Source organism: Podarcis pityusensis (genome assembly GCF_964106645.2).
Source record: "Podarcis pityusensis genome assembly, chromosome: 16".
NCBI classification, from domain to species: domain Eukaryota; kingdom Metazoa; phylum Chordata; class Lepidosauria; order Squamata; family Lacertidae; genus Podarcis; species Podarcis pityusensis.
The window spans coordinates 24,099,288-24,119,021 of record NC_138041.1 but is presented as its reverse complement, the minus strand read 5'-3'; the positions used below and the strand labels follow the sequence as shown (position 1 = coordinate 24,119,021).

The window sequence follows — 19,734 nt, the reverse complement described above, 5'->3', positions numbered from 1 at the left end:
GAAGCTTTTAATGTTTAATAGGTTATTGTATTTTGGTGTTTTGTTGGAAGCCGCCCAGAGTGGCTGGGGAAACCCAGCCAGATGGGTGGGGTATAAATAAAAAATTATTATTATTATTATTATTATTATTATTATTATTATACCTGTCTGTGTTGGGGAAAGGCTGTAGCTCAGTGGAAAAGCATCTGCTTCCCATGCAGCAGGTCCCAGGTTCAATCCCCAGGGAGGGTTGGGAATCTCCTCTGCCTAAAGAGGCACTGCCAGTCAGTGCAGACTGCCCTAAGTTAGACGGACCAATTGTCTGACTTCAGTAAAAGGCAGCTTCCAATATTCCTACAGGGACTGAGATAACCAGGAGGTGTGAAGGCCCACTTTATTAAATTTAAATGCGCTTCATTTGTGTTGAACTTTAAAAAATGCACAAGGATATCTGCACCCGAGTTGAGCATTGGGGATTCCATTTTGACCATTGGGGGATAGATTTTCTCACCTGCCTTGCCCCACCGTCCAACCCCTGGACCTTTCTAAATGAATTTCTTAATGGGATACTTGGACTTGACCTATTGGTAAGCTGTATGTATATGTCAAATGAACTGTTTAAACTTTGTGTTTCTCAAACTCAGGTCTCTGACTGTTGTTGGACTACAAGGAGCTCAAGGATGATGGGAACTGTAGTCCAACAACAGCTGGAGATTCTACTTTGAGAAACACTGGTTCAACTGCTGATTATTAATTTTTTAGTGTTACATTGCAGGAACATCATATGTCCTATTATGTATTGTTATTGTGTAGACATTTATTTATTTTAATGAGAACTGCTTTAGGCACAGATTTACTTGTGAGAAATACAGGCTATAAATATACTGACTATGAGAATCTGCAAGGGGAAGAACTGCCAGAGCATCTCTGCTACGGAGAGCATCGGCAGCAGCATCTGCCCTGCGTGGGCTCAATCAGGAAGCAGCTCTGGAAATGTAACAAGCAAGCATTCAATTACTTCCTGATTAAACATATCTGATTGTTTCAAAAGCAGGCGCTGCCAGTGGCTTGTGTGCTGCTGGGCCGCTGCCAACCCTGGCTAGCTGTCCAGGCACTCCTGAGCAGAGAATGTAGGTGGCTTTCTTGCCTTTGAAGGCAGAGTTTAAACCTTCCCTCTCCCCACCACCAACTCCCCACAACAGGAACGGACTTGCTCAGCCACACAAGCCACAAATCTTCGCCACTACCGGCCAACTGGGTTCCTGTGGCCACAACCAGCCTTGTCACTAATGGGAAAACAAAAGGCTGGGATGTGAAACTGCTTTAGCCCTTTTTCTGTTGCCAAAGGTCCCATTCTCTCTCTCTCTCTTTTCTCTCTCTCTCTCTCTGCTTGCTACCTCATAGGACCACTTGTAAGCAGCATTAAATGAGCCTTTGCATCTAACAATTGGGTTTCTTGAAATGCCAGTAAGGGAGAAGTGGGTGTTTCAGGGGAGGGGGCTGATAAATTAACAGGATGGGAGCAAATATGAAGGTGGAATTTAACCTCTTTCTCCCCTGCTGCAACCCTGAAACTAGCACAGTGGCGGCTATGATTAAATGGGCACAAGACGTTGGACATAACATTATGTTCGCTGACTGGGAACAGTTATGGACCACAGGTATGAAATTTACGGCATGTAATGCCTTAAGAGAGAATATTATGAAAATGATATACAGGTGGTACATAACCCCAGTCAAGCTTGCAAAAATCTATCATGTGCCCAATAATAAATGTTGGAAATGTAAAGAAACTGAAGGTACATTTTTTCACCTTTGGTGGACGTGCCCAAAGATTAAGGCTTTCTGGGAAATGATATATAATGAATTAAAAAAGGTATTCAAATATACCTTCCCCAAGAAACCAGAGGCCTTTCTCCTGGGCATAGTCGGCCAAATGGTGATAAAAAAGGATAGAACTTTCTTTATGTATGCAACAACAGCAGCAAGAATACTTATTGCAAAGTATTGGAAGACACAAGAACTTCCCACACTGGAGGAATGGCAGATGAAACTGATGGACTATATGGAACTGGCGGAAATGACTGGTAGAATCCGTGACCAGGGAGAAGAGTCGGTGGAGGAAGATTGGAAGAAATTCAAAGATTATTTACAGAAATACTGCAAAATTAAAGAATGTTAGAGTGATGTTGGATTGAAAATAAGTGGTTTCCAGCTGTACAGGATTCAAAGTTATAGATAGACTAAGATTAAGGATTAGGATTAAAGAAGTTTAAGGAAATGGAAATTTGGTTTTTAAGAGGTAAAATTTTAATGTTATATTATATTAAGATTAAAGATTGGGATTAAAAAAGTGGGAAAGAAATTGCTGGACAAACAATTTGAACTGGAATACAAAAGAGGGAGGTATGAGGAGGTCCAGAAAATAAGTAATTTTAAAAATGGAAATGAAAAGGTGATATTGTTTTTAACTGTTCTTTTTCTTTTTTTGTCTTTTGTTTTTTGTTCTTTTTTCTTTTTTGGATTATGTATTGTGCATTTTTGAATTGTGTATTTCTCTTTTATGTTTTTCTGTTTAATCTTTTATTGAAACCTTAATAAATATCATTAAAAAGAAAGAAAGAAAGAAAGAAACTAGCACAGTGGTACCTCCGGTTGCAGATGGGATCCATTCTGGAGATCCGGCCGGATCTCGAGTTTTTGCAACCACAGAGACCACTTCTGCGCATGTGTGTGCAGCAGTAGAGCACTTCTGCGCATGCGGCAAAAACCCGGAAATACATTTCTGGGTTTGCCGCTTACATATCCTGAAGTTTATGTAACCGGAGGGATATGTAAGCGGAGGTACGACTATATTTTGTTTCAGGGGAAGTGAGGAGTAGAGATGGATTCCTCTATTGGTGCCATTCAAATTCAGATTGCTGTCAAAGAGCCTAAGTGTTTGGGAAATCTCCCTGACTTAGCCAGCGAGATGGTGATTGCTTATCCCCGCTTCCCCCTAAGGTCCCAGGGCAAGTCGCAAAAATCGCAATGTTAAAAGCAGTTTGAAACGACTTACTGTAACAGGAATAAGGTGGATCCAAAAAGTATACAACTCAAGTGTCAGATTTCAGGGTAAGGAGGAGCACCTCCAACAGATGCTCAACTGGTTGGACTTAATACAAAAAAAAAAAAACCCTTATCGCACTGTGTGTGTAGGAACTAGCATACTGTACGAAGGTAAAGTTCGCATCAATTTCTCTTCCCACTTTTATCTCTGGCCCCACCCAACACTGGCATGCGGCCCCCGGGAAGGCCACCCAGAAAGAGAACGTGACCTGGAAATGCCCCACCCCCACCCCCGGAACCAGAGCATGGGGCAGTGGGGAATCACATACAGGCATGGGAATCTTGGACAGTTCTTTGCCAATGCAGTTCTTCATTATGCTCCAGAGGTTAAGGCTGTAGTTGGGCTTGTCCGGGACCCGAGTCCGCCTCTTCTTCTTGTGAACGCCATCTTTGCTTGAACCGTCGTAGCTGGCTTGGTGAGAGCTGTCGAACACCTGGGGAGGAAGAAGAGCAGGAGGGAGAGTTCAAGGGGCCGGTCAGCCAGCAACACACCTTGAGACTTTCAGCTCCCCGCCAACCTCTGCGTACGGGAAAGTGATCTCCCTAGCAGCCCAAAATCGCAATGGCTGCTGTCTTTAATTCAGCTTGCTAATTTTAGCTGCCTGGCTGTGCTTTTATATGCTTGCCCCTGAATGGCAAAGGCTAGCAGCTGATACAAATAAACGTCTATCATATTGATAAAGGAGTGCCTCCACCCCCACTGTTCAGCCCCTACACTGAGAACCAGCATTGAGGGCCTTCAGGCAGTTCCCTTCACTGTGTGAAGTGAAGTTTACAGGGAACCAGGCAGAGGGCCTTCTTGGTAGTGGCACCTCCCCTGTGGAAAGCCCTCCCTTCAGATGTCAAGAAGATAAAGAACTACAGTGGTACCTCATAAGTACTTAATTCGTTCCGGAGGTCCGTTCTTAACCTGAAACTGTTCTTAACCTGAAGCACCACTTTAGCTAATGGGGCCTCCCGCTGCTGCCACGCCGCTGGTGCACGATTTCTGTTCTCATCCTGAAGCAAAGTTCTTAACCCGAGGTAATATTTCTGGGTTAGCGGAGTCTGTAACCTGAAGTGTATGTAACCTGAAGTGTATGTAACCCGAGGTACCACTGTATACCACTTTGAGAAGACATCTGTATGAGGAAGTCTGTATGAGGAGCCACCCAGGGTGGCTGGGGCAACCCAATCAGATGAGCGGGGTACAAATAATAAAATTATTATTATTATGGGGAGGAAGGTATTGCAGGTGGGTGGGGGGTGTTGGCAGGCCAATGACAAGCATAGGAAGCTCATTGTGACTGGAAGTGGTTCTCTGGGATTTCAAATAAGGCTTCTCTTCCAGAAAAGCAGAAGCTCTGCCCCATCAGTGAGCCCTTCCTTAGGACATGTATGGTGCCACCAAGGGGGTGGGGTGGGAAATTCCCATTTCAAACTTTGCAAAATGCGCTTACGTTGTCGTCCAGGTTCCAGCCCTCCCCTCGGCCTTCGCTGGTCCCGCTAATGTTGCTCCCGGCACGCCTGCAGAGAAAACGCAGGGGGCAGCAGTGAGTGAGGCGGCGCACAGAAGCCCGGAGCCGCGAGCGAGAGTTACCCATCCACAATGGAAGCCTCTGCTGCAGAACATGCCCTTGAGAGGGAGTGTCACAAATGGGCGGGTTCTGATATGCAAATGCACAGCTTCACATTCCTACAAAGCCAGCCTGCTAGCCAGGTTGTCCAAAGCCCCAAAGGCAAGATTTTCTGGACCAGGCAGGTGAGAAGAGTGAACTGGGCACAGGAACAGAAGAAGAGGCTGCTGGATCAGGCCAGTGGTCCATCTAGTCCAGCATCCTGTTCTCACAGTGGCCAACCAGATGCCCCAATGGGAAACCCACAAGCAGGATTCAAACGCAAGAGCCCTCTTCTCTCCCGAGGTTCCCAGCAACTGGTATTCAGAAACATTGATGCCTCTCTGACTGTGGAGGCAGAGCATAGCCATTCTGGTATCCCTCTCCTCCACGAATCTGCCCAATCCTCTTTTAAAGCATTCAAGTTGGTGGTCCTCACTGCCTCATGTGGCAGTGAGTTCCACGGTTTTTTAAAAAAAGAACTTTCTTTTATCTGCTCTTTCACTGAATAGGTTGGAGGCACTGAAAGAAAGGTGGCTTCTTTCCCCCAAGTTGAATGCAACTGGCTCACTCATTAGGGGTGGCCTTCTAAGCATCTAATGAGAAGCCAAACTTGTCTGCTGAAAATGGGCAAGATCTAAAAGAGGCCTGCTATCCATTGCCAAGGGCTCCAAAGAGAGGAAATGGCCTCTTTCACACAGCCTATTTGTTTTGCATTCATCCTGATCCACCTGCACAAAGCTTGCGCAGAGGTTAGAATAATAGAATCACAGAATTGTAGAATTGGAAGGGAACCCGAGGGTCATCTAGTCCAGCCCCCTGCAATGCAGGAATCTCAGCTAAAGCATCTGTGACAGATGGCCATTCAACTTCTGCTTAAAAATCTCCAAGGAAGGAGAGTCCACAACCTCCTGAGGGAGACCTTGTTCCACTGTCAAACAGCTCTTACTATCAAAAAGTTCTTCCTGATGTTTAGTCGGAATCTCCTTTCTTGAAGCTGTTGGTTCGAGTCCTACCCTCCAGAGCAGGAGAAAACAAGCTTGCTCCCTCTTCCACATGACAGCCCTTTGAGATTTGAAGATGGCTGTCATATCTCCTCTCGGTCTCTTTTCCAGGCTAAACATACCTAGCTCCTTCAACCATTCCTCAGCAGGATTGGTTTCCAGACCCTTGATCAACCTGGTAGATTACAGGTGAAATTTGGAAAATTAGAATATCGTGGAAAAGTTCATTTATTTCAGTAATTCAACTTAAAAGGTGAAACTAATATATGAGATAGACTCATGACATGCAAAGTGCAATATTGCTCTATTTGCAGTCCTTGTTTTGCCGATTTCATTTAATAGTCTAATTTTCTGAGATTTTCATCAGCTGTACGCCACGATCATCACAATTATAACAAATAAAGGCTTGACATATCTCGCTTTGCATGTCATGAGTCATGCAATATATCATATATTAGTTTCACCTTTTAAGTTGAATTACTGAAATAAATGAACTTTTCCACAATATTCTAATTTTCCGAGTTTCACCTGTATATCTACTCTCAAACATTTACTCTGATTTGTTTGTGGGCAGGTTACACAACAACAGTCCTCCATTCTTATTTGCTTGGGGGCTGCTTATGCAACTTCCCGCTAATCACACGTCCATTCCAACTCTTTTGAATGCACTTCCCTGTCACTTCCCTAACAGCAGGCGGTCAGTTTCTTTCTTCTTCTTTTTATAGTGGATTTTGTTATGCTAGGGTTTCCGACCGCCTGGAGGCTCCCAGGGAGCAGGTGCCATACCTACCGGTGGTGCTTCGATGGATCCGCAGCTACTGTGATGAAAGCTTGTGCGTCCTCCATGGCATCGAAGTACTCCGTCTCCTCATCTTCATCACTGGCTTCCGCTTTCACGCTCTGTACGCTCCCTGCTGGCAGACAGGCAATAATACCCAGGTGAGCAAATCCGCTGGCTTGGTTGGGGCTGATGGGAGTTAGAATCATGGAATTGTAGAGTTGGAAGCCCCCCCCCCCAGGATCATCTAGTCCAACCCCCTGCAATGCAGGCCCCAGAGTCTCTGTTGCCAGCCCTCATCCGTCATGCCACCTTGCCTGGGAAAATGCAAAACATTAAACAAAGCCACAGAGACGTGCGAACTACCCAACCTAAGTTGAACTTATAATGTCTGGTTTCAATAGATTTTTCCAATGCTTAACTCAGTCTTTTAGGTAAGTTCATGAAGATACCAACAAAAGGTAAGTTTGGTGTTATTCACAATACCGAGAGATGCTAGTGGAGTTGTAAGGTAAAGGTAAAGGGACCCCTGACCATTAGGTCTAGTCGTGACCGACTCTGGGGTTGCGGCGCTCATCTCGCTTTATTGGCCGGAGCGGTACCTATTTATCTACTTGCACTTTGATGTGCTTTCGAACTGCTAGGTTGGCAGGAGCAGGGACCGAACAACAGGAGCTCACCCCGTCACGGGGATTCGAACCACCGACCTTCTGATCAGGAACTCCTAGGCTCTGTGGTTTAACGCACAGCGCCACTAACTCCTTAGTGGAGTTGTAGATGGATGTTAATGAAGTTGTAGACAGGGTGCTGGCGTTTTGCACCTGTTTCGCCCTGGCGGTCCAAGTAATCAAGAGGCTGCTGTTCGCCCCCGATGGGGCCCTTTTACTGGGGCTTGCAGGTAGCACACTCCCAAGATAGTTTTCCAGGCTTCTTCAGTGGTCTAATCTCAAAGTCTCGATACGTATATTGATATTCAATCTTACAGAAAATACTCTTTCTTGGCTTAAGCTTAAGAGACTGATTTGCTTAGCTGCAGCAGCTCTCCATGGTTTCAGGGTCTCTCCCTGGAGATGATGCTGGGAATTGAATCTGGGACCTTCTGCATGCAAAGCAGGTGCTCTGCCTCTGGCCCTTCCCCTTAAAAAGAGTTAAGTTCCTAGTCCCCATGGTTCTAAGGAAAGAGCCGAATGAAGCAGGAACATAGGAGGGCTGCCTTATGTCGAGTCAGACTATTGGTCCACGCAGATCATTATTGCCTACAGTGGTACCTCGGGTTAAGAACTTCATTCGTTCTGGAGGTCCGTTCTTAACCTGAAACTGTTCTTAACCTGAAGCACCACTTTAGCTAATGTGGCCTCCTGCTGTCGCCATGCTGCTACTGCACGATTTCTGTTCTCATCCTGAAGCAAAGTTCTTAACCTGAGGTACTATTTCTGGGTTAGCAGAGTCTATAACCTGAACCGTCTGTAACCTGAAGCGTATGTAACCCGAGGTACCACTGTATATTGACTTGCAGCCCTCCCTGGAGGTGCTGCTGGGAATCAAACCTGGGACCTTCTGCATGCAACACAGGTGCTCTAACATTGAGCTCCAGCCCTTCCCTGCGAAAGGTCCTAGCCAGCTAAGGTGCAGAGCAAGAGCTGCTTGTCAAATATGGAAGCAGTCGTGGCAGCGGGCCTCCTCACCTTTGGACGCGCGGATGCTGGTGTTCGTAGAGAGGGAGGGGGCCCCTCGGCAGGCTCTCTCCAAGTTGTTGTGCTGCTTGGCTAGCTGCTCAATGGTTTCCTCCAGGCGGGTCCGCTGCTCCCGCTCATACTGGAGAGCCCGCTGCCATTTGCGGCTGTGGGTCTCGGCTAAATCTAGGAAGTCGCGGCAGGCCTGCAAGCAGAGAGAAGGCAAGGAGTCAGCAGGAGAGAGCTGCAGGAGCCCAGGGATACGAGACTCTTAATCTCAGGGTTATGGGTTTGAGCCCCACATTGGGTGAAAGATCCCTGCCTTGCAGGGGGTTGGACTAGATGGTCCTCATGGTCTCTTCCAACTCTATGATTCTAGGAGGGTCAGCACTCTATGGCCATCTGGAGGACCGTATTCTCCCATATGAACCTGCCCAGGCTCTGAAATCTTCGGGGAAAGGCCTTCTCTTGCTCCCGCCACCCTCACAGGGACACTTGGTTGGGACGCAGGACAGGGCCTTCTCGGTGGCTGCTCCCAGGCTTTGGAATTCCCTTCCTAGAGAAACCAGAGACTGGCTCCCTCCTTGTTGGCCTCCCAGAGAAAAATGAAGGCTGTTTTATTCCGAGAATGCCTTTGGAAATTGACCGGGGGTTTTTTTGAAGGAAAGGGCTTTTAATAGTTGCTGGAGGGTAGCTGGAGCCTGACTTGGGAGAGGGGGGCAGTGATTTGTGGGGACCTGTACCAGCCAGTAGGAAAGAGACAGAGGCAGGGGAAGCTTCAGAGCTGGAGGGTGGAGCACTGGAGGAAGAGGCAAGCCAGGCAAGTGAAGGCCTGGATGCTTCCCAACCCTCTCCTGTACCCGTTCCCAGAACCAGGAGGGGAATGAAGAGGGAAGAGCACAGGCAGTTTCCATGCAAGCGTAGTCTCCAGCTGCATGTGCACAGCCTGTCGGGGGCAGCTACATAAACTGGTGGAGGAGGAGTTGCTGCAACTGCTCCATAGAGCGCAGACCTGGGACTAGGCTCCCCCACCCTCTGCTTCTCTCCCCCTGTCTATCCTTCCTCCCTAGGACCTGAACAGTTCAGCCAATGGCAGCCAGAGGTCCTTTTGCTGCATGCCCTACCTCTCTCTGACACTGGGGCTGCTCAGCCAATCACTGCCAGTGGCTCTGCGACTCCCAGGAAATGCCCCAGCACATGTGGGAAGCCTCTCCAAAAACTTAAAATCTGCTCCCCAAAAGTGAGCCTACACAGAAAGATACCGAGTTGCTTCTAAGCGCCTCTTGCTTTTGGCAAGTCTGAAGAGGAAGGGGCTGTCACACCTGCCGGGCAGGCACTAAAAATGTTTGGGCATCATCAGGAGCCAAAATACACAGCTAGAACAATTAAGTGGTCCCTCATAGGAGGTTAGAAGACCCTAATGGGAATCCTAGGTAAAGGTAAAGGTACCCCTGCCCGTACGGGCCAGTCGTGTCCGACTCTAGGGTTGTGCGCTCATCTCACTTAAGAGGCAGGAAGCCAGCGCTGTCATGTGGCCAGCGTGACGAAGCTGCTCTGGCGAGCCAGCACCAGTGCAGCACACGGAAATGCCGTTTACCTTCCCGCTATAAAGCGGTACCTATTTATCTACTTGCACTTAGGGGTGCTTCCGAACTGCTAGGTGGGCAGGAGCTGGGACCGAAAAGACGGGAGCTCACCCCGCTGCGGGGATTCGAACCGCCGACCATACGATCGGCAAGTCCTAGGCACTGAGGTTTTACCCACAGCGCCACCCGCGTCCCTAATGGGAATCCTAATGGGGTATTAATCCAATTAATGGGACATTAATCCACAGGACTTTTTATATGGGTATGTTCAGATTACACAAGAACCTAGAAAGCGGAACTGGGTCTAAATATCAACTTCAAGAGGATCTCAAGTTCCTTTCCTTTCCTTTTTCCTTTCCTTTTAAAAGCTGGTTACTAGCTCTTTAGGCTGTGAATGTACCTTTTAAGTCTTATCTGTGAATACAGGCAACACCCACTGAAACCTGCAAAGCCAGAGATATGTTGGATGAATAAGATTTTCAGGAGTTGTGGAGGTTCTAGCAAAACTAGACTTGTGCACTGAAAAACCATGCAAAATAAAACAACCTATGCACATTTGCTGTGTTTTCATAATTTATACAGGTAGCGGAAGTCAGGGGTTTTTCTTTGGGGGGGGGGTTGTGGTGGTGGTGGGGTTGCCATAGGATTTGGATTGCCAGGGCGGAGAATTGTCAAGGTTTCTAGCAGAGAGAATGTTGAATTATGCTCCAGGAGAAAATGAAGGGACCAGTCCAGATGGGGACATACACACACATATGTACACACACACACACACACACACACACACACACACACAGGGAGAGAGAGTCCAAGGCTGTTGTTGCAAAAAATAGCTCTCTGATATTCGCATTCCACCACAGCACACACTATTTAGTGCTCTGACTCCCCCCGCCCCACCCCGCAATCCTAAATCTGCAGCCACGAACCCCTAAATGGAAACAGTCATGCAAACTGAGCTCATATCCCTGTTTAGTTGACATACTTTATTTAATATATATAGCTGCACAACTGGTGTGTGTGTGTTCAGACTGGGGTATTTGAGGCAGAGCGTGAGCCCCTCCAGGGCCGGATTTAGGTTTGATGAGGCCCTAAGCTACTGAAGGTAATGGGGCCCTTTATATGTCCAGCTGTCCTTTGTCAACAACGAATTGTCACTGTTTTTATTGCGTTGAATATATGCTATATGGTAATTTATGGACCTAATAGGTATCCAAAGCCATTTGCACATGCAGAATGTAGGCACCCTATATCTAGAAATGAGCAAACCAGTGATATTTTAGGGAGCAGGCTAGCAGACGGGGCCCATTACTTACATCATAGGAGCCTACACAACACAAAACACTGTTGCTGTATGTAGGTCTTATTTGTTTTTTATCTTATATTTTGGAAATGTACATCTAGTTTTTTCCCCTTTAAATTTTTTTGGGACCCCCAAGAGAGTGGGGCCCTAAGCTACAGCTTGTTTAGCTTACACGTAAATCCGGTACTGAGCCCCTCCCTGGACATAAGCTCCGCTACACACACAGACAGACACACACATTGCAAATTCCTTCCCATCCTCCCTCCCCTCCGAAGCCAGGCAGAATGGCTAGCCCTCTTTTCCTATTCTTAGTCAAGCGGAGTCCAGACAAGACAGGCAATCCCCTGTGTAGCAATTAAAGGCACAATACGGCAAGATGCTCCTGACAGCTTAAAAGCCCTGCTTTTTTGCAGGTGGAACAAGGACAGGTCAGACTCCTGGGGAAACACAGATGTGCAAAGCAGAGCTCTCTAACAAGCGTTTCTAGTTCCAAATGCTCAGTGTCGGAATTCACAATCCGGGCTGAATTTTGTAAGATGGGCTCCTAAACAACTGTTAGCTTATTTCTAAATTTCTAACACACACACACACACAGAGAGAGAGAGAGAGAGAGAGAGAGAAGCAAAGAAACACAACATAAAATGCAACCCATAGTTTCAAATTTAACCGCAGCAAACTGAAAAGCAGCACAGATAACAATGTGGCCTTAATATCTTGAAAGACATTTCTGTTAAAAAAGGTCTCTCTCCCTTGAGAGCGATTGTGTGTGGCACCAAAAGGTGACTAAAGGCAGGCTATTTCGTATCTGCCTCCTATTCAGCAAGTCTTTATAGAGTCTTCTACTATTTTAAATCAGGTTTTTTAATGATTTATTATTAAATTCAGAACAAATAAAGGCTGATTTTGAAAGGTGGGGACTTGGGGAGCACAAAATCCCTTTTGAAACAACACTGGGGAAGCTATAGGAGCAGTTAGTAAAGATAAAACTTAAAGAATACATTCAAAAATCAATCAATCAATGAATTAAAGAAATTGGCAGTTTTTGGGGGTCCTTGGGAGGCCATGGAAAACAAGCTTTTGGCATCACAGGGGGTGTGAACCCATGGAACTGTCAAGAATTAAAACAAAAACCCTAATTAATGACAGCTTTTGGAGGCCCACAAAAACCCCTTTTGGGTGGTGGACATAGCCTATGGACTGCAAGTTAACAATCCTTGGTATAGATGCTATTGTCAGTTTGCATTCTTAGTGCAGAAAGTGTTGATCTGATGTGTAGAGATCTTTCCTATTCTAATTAATTCAAGAGGGTTCTGGAAGCTTCTCTGTGTGAAAGAAACCAGCAGAAGGTTCATGATGTTTGGGTTATTCCTTCAGAGAAGCTGAGTACAACTAGTTTAAACTGATTGTTATCTCTTTCTGTGAAGGTCATGCTGACTATAATAATAAGGCCAGAAGGAGCCTGGGATTCACTCTTTTCTCTCTCTTTCCTTCTGGTGTGGTGTTCTGTACATAGTATGCTTAGTTATTGTAAGTTATTGTAAGTTTAAGTGAAGTCTGCTGCAACTGGATTTCTTATGGACAGTATGGATGTCCATACTGAACGTATTGGATTTCTGACCATTATGCTCATTTGCCTTCAGTAGCAGTAAAGCTCTGCTGGATGAAATACAATTGCCTGGTCTATTTTTTGGGAATCCTGCAACATGTTTTATTTTTTACTCTGCTAACTATATGTTGAAGTTCTGCTCTGGATCAATATTGAATAGAATTTCATGACAGCTATCACTCCATGGACCTGGTTTGGCCCACCGGCTGCCAGTTCCTAAACCTTAATCTAGAATGTCAAATATTTGGCTTTTCTATTGTCAAGCACCCCTCTCTGGATCAGCAACATGACCCCAACAGGCTGGAACAAACCACACACACACAAACACAAACACATCACGCCAGTTGACAGCTGCTCAGTTGGGCTTCGTTCATGTCCTTCTGGAGATTACACAAGCCATCTTTTGTTTCCAAGGCTGGAGTAGGTGGTTGTTTTGTGGGGGAAAGAAACCTGGAGCAGGAGGCCAGGAACAAGGTCATAGAAGAGAGGGCAAAAGAGGGGAAGGAAGGGGGATAAAATAGGTTTTCATAATGCTCATAGCAAATTAAAAAAACCAGCTCTTTAAGCCAAACTATCACCCGGTGTATCATTTCTACATTGTTCCTCTCAACTGTCACTACCTTGATAGCTGGAAAGCTTAAGGATCCTTCCAAGAGAGCCCTCTGGGTCTGAGGGAAGGACAGCAACATGTTAGTGACCACATACACACCACCTGAGCTCCTTTATAAATCATGCCAACATTCCTTTCCACCAGCTCCTTACGCTTGCATCCTGAACCTCCAAACGTGGTTTAAAATGTGTGCATTTTGACAAGCATCTCTAAAGCCAGTTTGTAATCATCTCCTTTGCTCTCTTAACACCCGATGGCACCGTAATGGCCATTTTACTGCAAGAGTCTTTCGAAGCTCTTAAAAGGGAGCTGTGTAATTACAGGTGATGTTCTCAAAATGCATTACATGAAAAATAATCCTTTCCTCGCTACTGGGGGACAGCAAGCAATTTCCATATTAAGGCTCTGGCAAGTGGTTTTTGGCAGGCAGACTGGTTCTGCGGGGGGGGGGGGGTGAATCCTATTTACAGCATCAATTTATTGTTAACAAGATTACTGTCTCGTTATTTATTGGGGATGTGCAGGACCCAAGCACAACAGTGCTCTCCCCTCTTGCTGTTTCCAGCAACTGGTACTCAGAAGCAGTACTGCCTCTAAAACTGTCCATGCAACCTTGCCCATTGGATATACAATCTACCGTAATTTTTCCTCTGTAAGACTCACCTTTTCCCTCCTAAAAAGTAAGGGGAAATGTGTGTGCATCTTATGGAGTGAATGCAGGCTGCGCAGCTATCCCAGAAGCCAGAACAGCAAGAGGGATTGCTAATTTCACTGCGCAGCGATCCCTCTTGCTGTTCTGGCTTCTGAGATTCAGAATATTTTTTTTCTTGTTTTCCTCCTCCAAAAACTAGGTGCGTCTTGTGGTCTGGTGCGTCTTATAGAGCGAAAAATACGGTAATTTAAACTTAAAATCAAAGCTTTGCATTTTTGTTTACGGATGCCAGCTTAAAACCATTGTTGTCTCAGCAAGACGGATGCTTGGAGGTTTTTAAGCAGAGGCTGGATGGCCACCTGTCCTGGATGCTTTTATCTGAGATTCCTGCATTTCAGGGGGTTGGACTAGATGACCCTTGGAGATACCTTTCCTTCAGCTGTAGAATTTGCTCCCACGAGGTGTGGGGATGGCCACCAACGTGGATGGCTTTCAAAAGAGGATTGGGCAAATTCATGGAGGAGAAGGCCGTCCACAGCTACTAGCCACAACAGATATGCTCTGGCTTCCCACTCAGAGGCAGCAATCCTTCTGAATACCACTTTTGCTGGGCATCTTGAGTGGGGACAGCAGTGCTTATTTCACTTAGGTCTTGTTTCCAGGCTTCTATGGAAAGGTTTCTAGTTGGCCACTGTGAGAACAGGATGCTGGACTAGATGGTACTTGGTTGTCGAACTTATTCCGTTCCGTGAGTCCGTTCAACTCCTGGAACGATCCAAAAACCAAGGCGCGGCTTCCGATTGGCTGCAGGAGCTTCCTGCACTCAACCGGAAGCCATGGAAGCCCCGTCGGAAGTTTGGCTTCCAAAAAACGTCCGCAAACCGGAACACTCACTTCTGGGTTTGCGGTGTTTGGGAGCCTATTTGTTCGGGAGCCAAGCCATGTGACAACCAAGTACCACTGTAATTTAAATTTAAAAAGAAAGCCCAAACTTTGCTGTGTTTCATGCATCGATTTGTCTGCTATATTTTGCACTGGTTTTAAATTGGCACTTTGTAGGCAACTGCAATATAGTCATATTATTAAAGGGGGGGGGGGGGAGATAAGTAAACAAAGGCCAACCAAACAAGGCCCAACACAAAAAGACAGGCTAGCTGAAATAAATGAGTCTTAAAGGCACTGGCACAGCATGAGGGGGCAAAGGGGTGGTGGCTCTGGGCACAAAATTCTGAGAGGGCAGCAACAAGGGCCAACACTGTCAGCAGCAGCAGAACCCGCAGCCATGTGCCTCACGGGCCCCATGTACCTCCACCCCAATCCAGCAGGGGGAGCCACATTTGCCCTGCCCTGGGCACTGGCAACCCATGCTACACCACTGCTTAAAGGCATTTCTCTAAACAAAGGATAAGAATGGTTGCTCCTTGGGTGATGGCCTCTGGCCGGTTACTATTTCTCAGCCTAACCTACCTTAAAAGGATGTAGTGAGGATAAAATACAGGAGGGAGAACTGTGTGTGTGTCACCTTGAGCTCCTTAGGAGGGAAAATGGGATATAAATGTAATAGACAATAAAGAGAATAAGCAGAAGCTAGAGTGGCCTTTGCTGTATGTTTTGGACTACAAACATTTTACTTGTTTTTATAGCCAACCTTTTCCTCCAAGGAGCCCTCCCTCTCTGTGTATTTTCCTCACAGCAACCCTGTGAGGTAGATTAGGCTGAAAGTGAGTGATCGGTCCAAAGTCACCCAGTCACCTTCATGGCTGCATGGGGATTTGAACCAAGGTCTCCCAGGTCCTAGTCCAACACTGTAACTGCTACAGCACCTTAGCTCTCAATACCCATCAGCCCCTGCCAGTACAGCACTGAATGAATGAATTATTTCGGTCACAGACCAGTTCCAACCCACATACAATATCAAGGAAGCCATAAAACACGATAGGGATACATTTGAATTTGCAATTGGGTATAACAGGGACAATACAAATATAGCAACAGTTTAAAAATATATAAATTAAAACTTAGTCACTAAAATATAACCTAAAATTATCATTAAAGGCCTTAATCATTATGATATCACACCTTGGCCAGTACAGCATTGTTCTTGGAGCTGATGAAAGATGCAGTCCGTAATATCTTCTGGAGGGCAAGTCTGAGCTAGAAAATAAACATTTTGAAAGCAAGCAACGGGAGGCGAAATTGCACGAGAAAAGGAAGACCGTTGACGGGTGCAGAGCAGTCAACAGCAGACAGGTGCAATCGTGCAATCGTATTTGCCTGCAGAAGAACCATTAAGCCGGGAGGTGGTATCCTAAGCAGCAGCAAGAGGCAAGACTGACGGGACACAGCCCCCTGCAGAGGTTTAATCTGTCTCACAGGTAGCTCCTGCATATTTCTCCAGGTAGCCGACCGCTGTCAGGCTGAGGCAGAGCAGCTTGGCTGATCTGGGCTGGCAACTCTTGCATTAATCGCCAGCTCTTCGCAGAAGGAACCATGTCAGTGGAACAGCGCCCGAGAGTCGCTGGCCTTGCTTCAACGAGACTTTTCATCTAGCACACAACCATTTTGAGGCTAACCACCTCTGACATTCGGTCTTCAGCTTCGTCATATGGATCAGTTTTGGGGGAGGGCAGGCGAAAGCAGCCAGCTTGCCTTTGCAAATCTCACACAGCGGCAGAGCGCAAGGGCCCCTGTGGTGTGAAGACAGCCCCTTTGGCTGGGCGGCCTGAAACACACACACACACACACACACACAGTGACAGGACATGCTCCATGGGACTGGGAGGGTGGAAGGCTGGGAGACCAACAGTAGGCGGAGCCAGTCAACAAGAGGCGGAGCCAACCAACTCTAGTATTGTCCCCTGCCCTCCTGAGATGCAAAAGGACAACACTCAGATGGGGGGGGAGCAGGTAAGACAGGCAGGTGGCAGAATGAGGCTGGTGCAGTGATTTAGCAGACAAAAACTTTTACTACACCTGCAGCCTCCCAGCTCCTTGCCTCTTTCCCCACCCTTTTTTAAATACTATGGCAGGCAGGGCCCTTCTGGTATTTATTACTGTTATTACTACTACTACTACTACTACTACTACTACTACTATTACTATTATTAGTCGTTTTATCTTGCCCAAAGCAACTCAGAGCGACTTACAATAACAAAAATCTAGCCAACTTGTGTTGCATGAAGTAACCCATGGTACATTTTAGGTGTACGGTCGTACCTTGGTTCTCAAACAGAATCCGTTCCGGAAGTCTGTTCAACTTCCGAAAACGTTTGAAAACCAAGGTGCAGCTTCCAATTGGCTGCAGGAGCTTCCTGCACTCAATCGGAAGCCACAGAAGCAGAGTCGGACGTTCAAGTTCCAAAGAACGTTTGCAAACCGGAACACTCACTTCCAAGTTTACGGCGTTTGGGAGCCAAAATGTATGAGGACCAAGGCGTTTAAGAACCAAGGTACAACTGTATATTTCAGCGTACCAGGAGAGGCCTGCTCATGCTCACAGGGGTCTTATTTGTAATGTAAAGTTTAGCAGAGTATAATATCCCAGAGTTCCTTCCCACCCAGTTTCCTATCGCAGGTGGTCTCATTGCATTCAGATACCACAGTAGCATTTTTTGTTTGTTTTACAGATTGGTTATTGACCTCATCTTTTAACAGAAAGAGCAACAACATTCCTGCAAAGAGATGCTTTCTGCTGAAGTACATTAGCACTCCTCTGGCTAAGCTTGGACACTCCTAAATCAGGATTGGAAATATCTATCCAGTTTGGTTCTCTGAGTTTCACATTTTCTCCCCAATCTTAAATGCTGTTCTCTAAATGTTGTGGCAATTTCAATGATAATAATAACAAAAACGTTCATGAAAACTTGGAAGCATTTTAGTGCAAATTTCTCCGAATAAATTATTCATGCAGTTTTTACTAATGTACACATTTCCAGCCGCAATTTTCTCAAATGCAACGTATTTGTGTATGTTATTTTGACCAATACCTCCATTTTTATACACATATCTTCCTTGATGCATGCATTTTTACAAACAAAACTAGGGAATTGCATTGCAAAATTCAGGTAAGTGCAAATTTCAACATACAGCTGTGTTTCAGTTTGCATATTATTTGGGAAAGCTTGGCTTTGATCCGATTTGGCTTTCAGTGTATACTGACTCAAATTCCCCCTCCACCCCTACTCCTCACCTTTAATGGAGGATAAGGACTACTCCCATCTCAATGTTCATAAGACTATCAACGGCTACTCCTAACTCACCTCGAATTTTGTATTTACATCTCACCATTTCCTCCAAGGTGCTCAAGGTGGCGTACAAGGTTCTCCCCATCCTCATTTAATCCCCGTGGCAACCTTGCGGGGAAGGTTAGGCTGAGAGGCAGTGACTGGCCCAAGGTCACCCAGTGAGCTTCATGGCCAAGTGGGGATTTGAACCCTGGTCACTCGGGTCCTAGTCTGACACTCTAAGCAATACCCCCACACTGACTCTCACCTTTCACAGAGGATAAGGCTACTCCTGACTCACCTTTCATAAGACTATCAATGGCTACCAGTCAAGCTGGCTGCGTGCTACCTCCAGGATCAGTTGCAGCCTGCCTCTGGATGCCGGTCGCTGGGGAAGAACAGCTGAAAAGGGGTGTCAGGAACGTGCCCTGCTAGCGGGCTTCTCGGAGGCATCTGATTGGCTGCTGTGGGAAACAGGATGCTGGAAGAGATGGGGCCTTTCTGACGGCCTCACTTTGCTCCCTTTTCAAGGCAATACAATCTACCCCTCATCAGCCACTGATACAAGTCATTCATTCTTTAGCAGATAACTAATACTCTCTTTCTCTCAAAGCAATCTGAGAACAAGCCCACGTGCCCTCTATTGTTATAGTTCAATGGCTGCAAGTTCTCTTTCCATATTGCCTCCCGCACTCATTCACAAAGCCTGCCCAACGCTGACCCCCAGGCAACTTTATGAGTAGAATTCTAGGGTGTTCTGTACGACCGGAACAATTTCCAGAGGGGCAGCCACGTTAGTAGCACTGCAGAATAACAAAGAGCCATGTACCAACTTTAAAGGGCTAGCTAATTTATTAAAGGGACGCGGGTGGTGCTGTGGTCTAAACCACAGAGCCTAGGGCCTGCCAATCAGAAGGTCAGCGGTTCAAATCCCCGCAACGGGGTGAGCTCCCGTTGCTCAGTCCCTGCTCCTGCCCACCTAGCAGTTCGAAAGCATGTCAAAGTGCAAGTAGATAAATAGGTACCGCTCTGGCGGGAAGGCAAACGCTGTTTCTATGCGCTGCTCTGGTTCTCCAGAAGCGGCTTAGTCATGCTGGCCACATGGCCCGGAAGCTGTATGCCGCAACCCCAGAGTCGTCCGTTAGTGGACCTAAAGGTCAGGGGTCCCTTTACCCCTTTACCTTTAATTTATTGAAGGATAAAGCCAGCCTTCCCCAACATCGGTGCCTTCCAGATGTTTTGGACCACAGTTCCCATCAGTCCTGGCCAGCACAGCCGGTTTTGGACTACAACTTCCATCATCCACAGGAGATGAGAGGAACAACCCAGAGGGTACCAGGTTGGGAAGGCCGGCATAAGCATTTGTGGACATCCACTTCATCAGATGTATGACGTGTTATCATAAGTTGCAGCGTGAGGCTATACAAGCTACACATGCACAGAGGGTATTGGGGCAGGGGTGTGAATAGGCTTGGAAAAAACTAAGCTCAGAAGGAAACTAAATGCAGAAAATATGAGATGGCTCCTAGAAACAGATAACATGGTGAGAAGCATTCTTGGGAGACCCCAGCACTGCAGAAAAAAAATACTCTTCTCAGTTAATTCTGTGGGGAAACAAAC

The 19,734-nt window shown here is 46.4% G+C and overlaps 1 protein-coding gene and 1 long non-coding RNA gene across 8 annotated transcripts in view; one reads left to right on the top strand and one right to left on the bottom strand.

The window, feature by feature from the left end:
• The window catches only part of OSBP2 (oxysterol binding protein 2), a gene marked incomplete at its 5' end in the record, with an annotated part of 155,634 nt that overhangs the window by 21,699 nt on the left and 114,201 nt on the right, over positions 1–19,734 (bottom strand). For 5 of the 6 annotated variants that reach the window (XM_080986241.1, XM_080986243.1, XM_080986245.1 and 2 more), the window contains 4 exons: positions 3,357–3,521; positions 4,527–4,593; positions 6,477–6,600; positions 8,150–8,342. In XM_080986241.1, coding sequence (XP_080842367.1) covers positions 3,357–3,521; positions 4,527–4,593; positions 6,477–6,600; positions 8,150–8,342 — 549 coding nt within the window. The remainder of the gene's footprint in view (positions 1–3,356; positions 3,522–4,526; positions 4,594–6,476; positions 6,601–8,149; positions 8,343–19,734) is intronic. The other variant, XM_080986242.1, reaches the window with a different exon arrangement.
• LOC308466030 lies at positions 4,718–17,840 on the top strand. Of its 2 annotated transcripts, none has more exons than XR_013980613.1 (3): positions 4,718–4,828; positions 6,412–6,625; positions 17,518–17,840. It is a non-coding gene; the product is annotated as an uncharacterized lncRNA (long non-coding RNA). The 2 variants fall into 2 exon arrangements; XR_013980614.1 differs by having other exon boundaries at positions 4,723–4,828; positions 6,430–6,625; positions 17,518–17,839.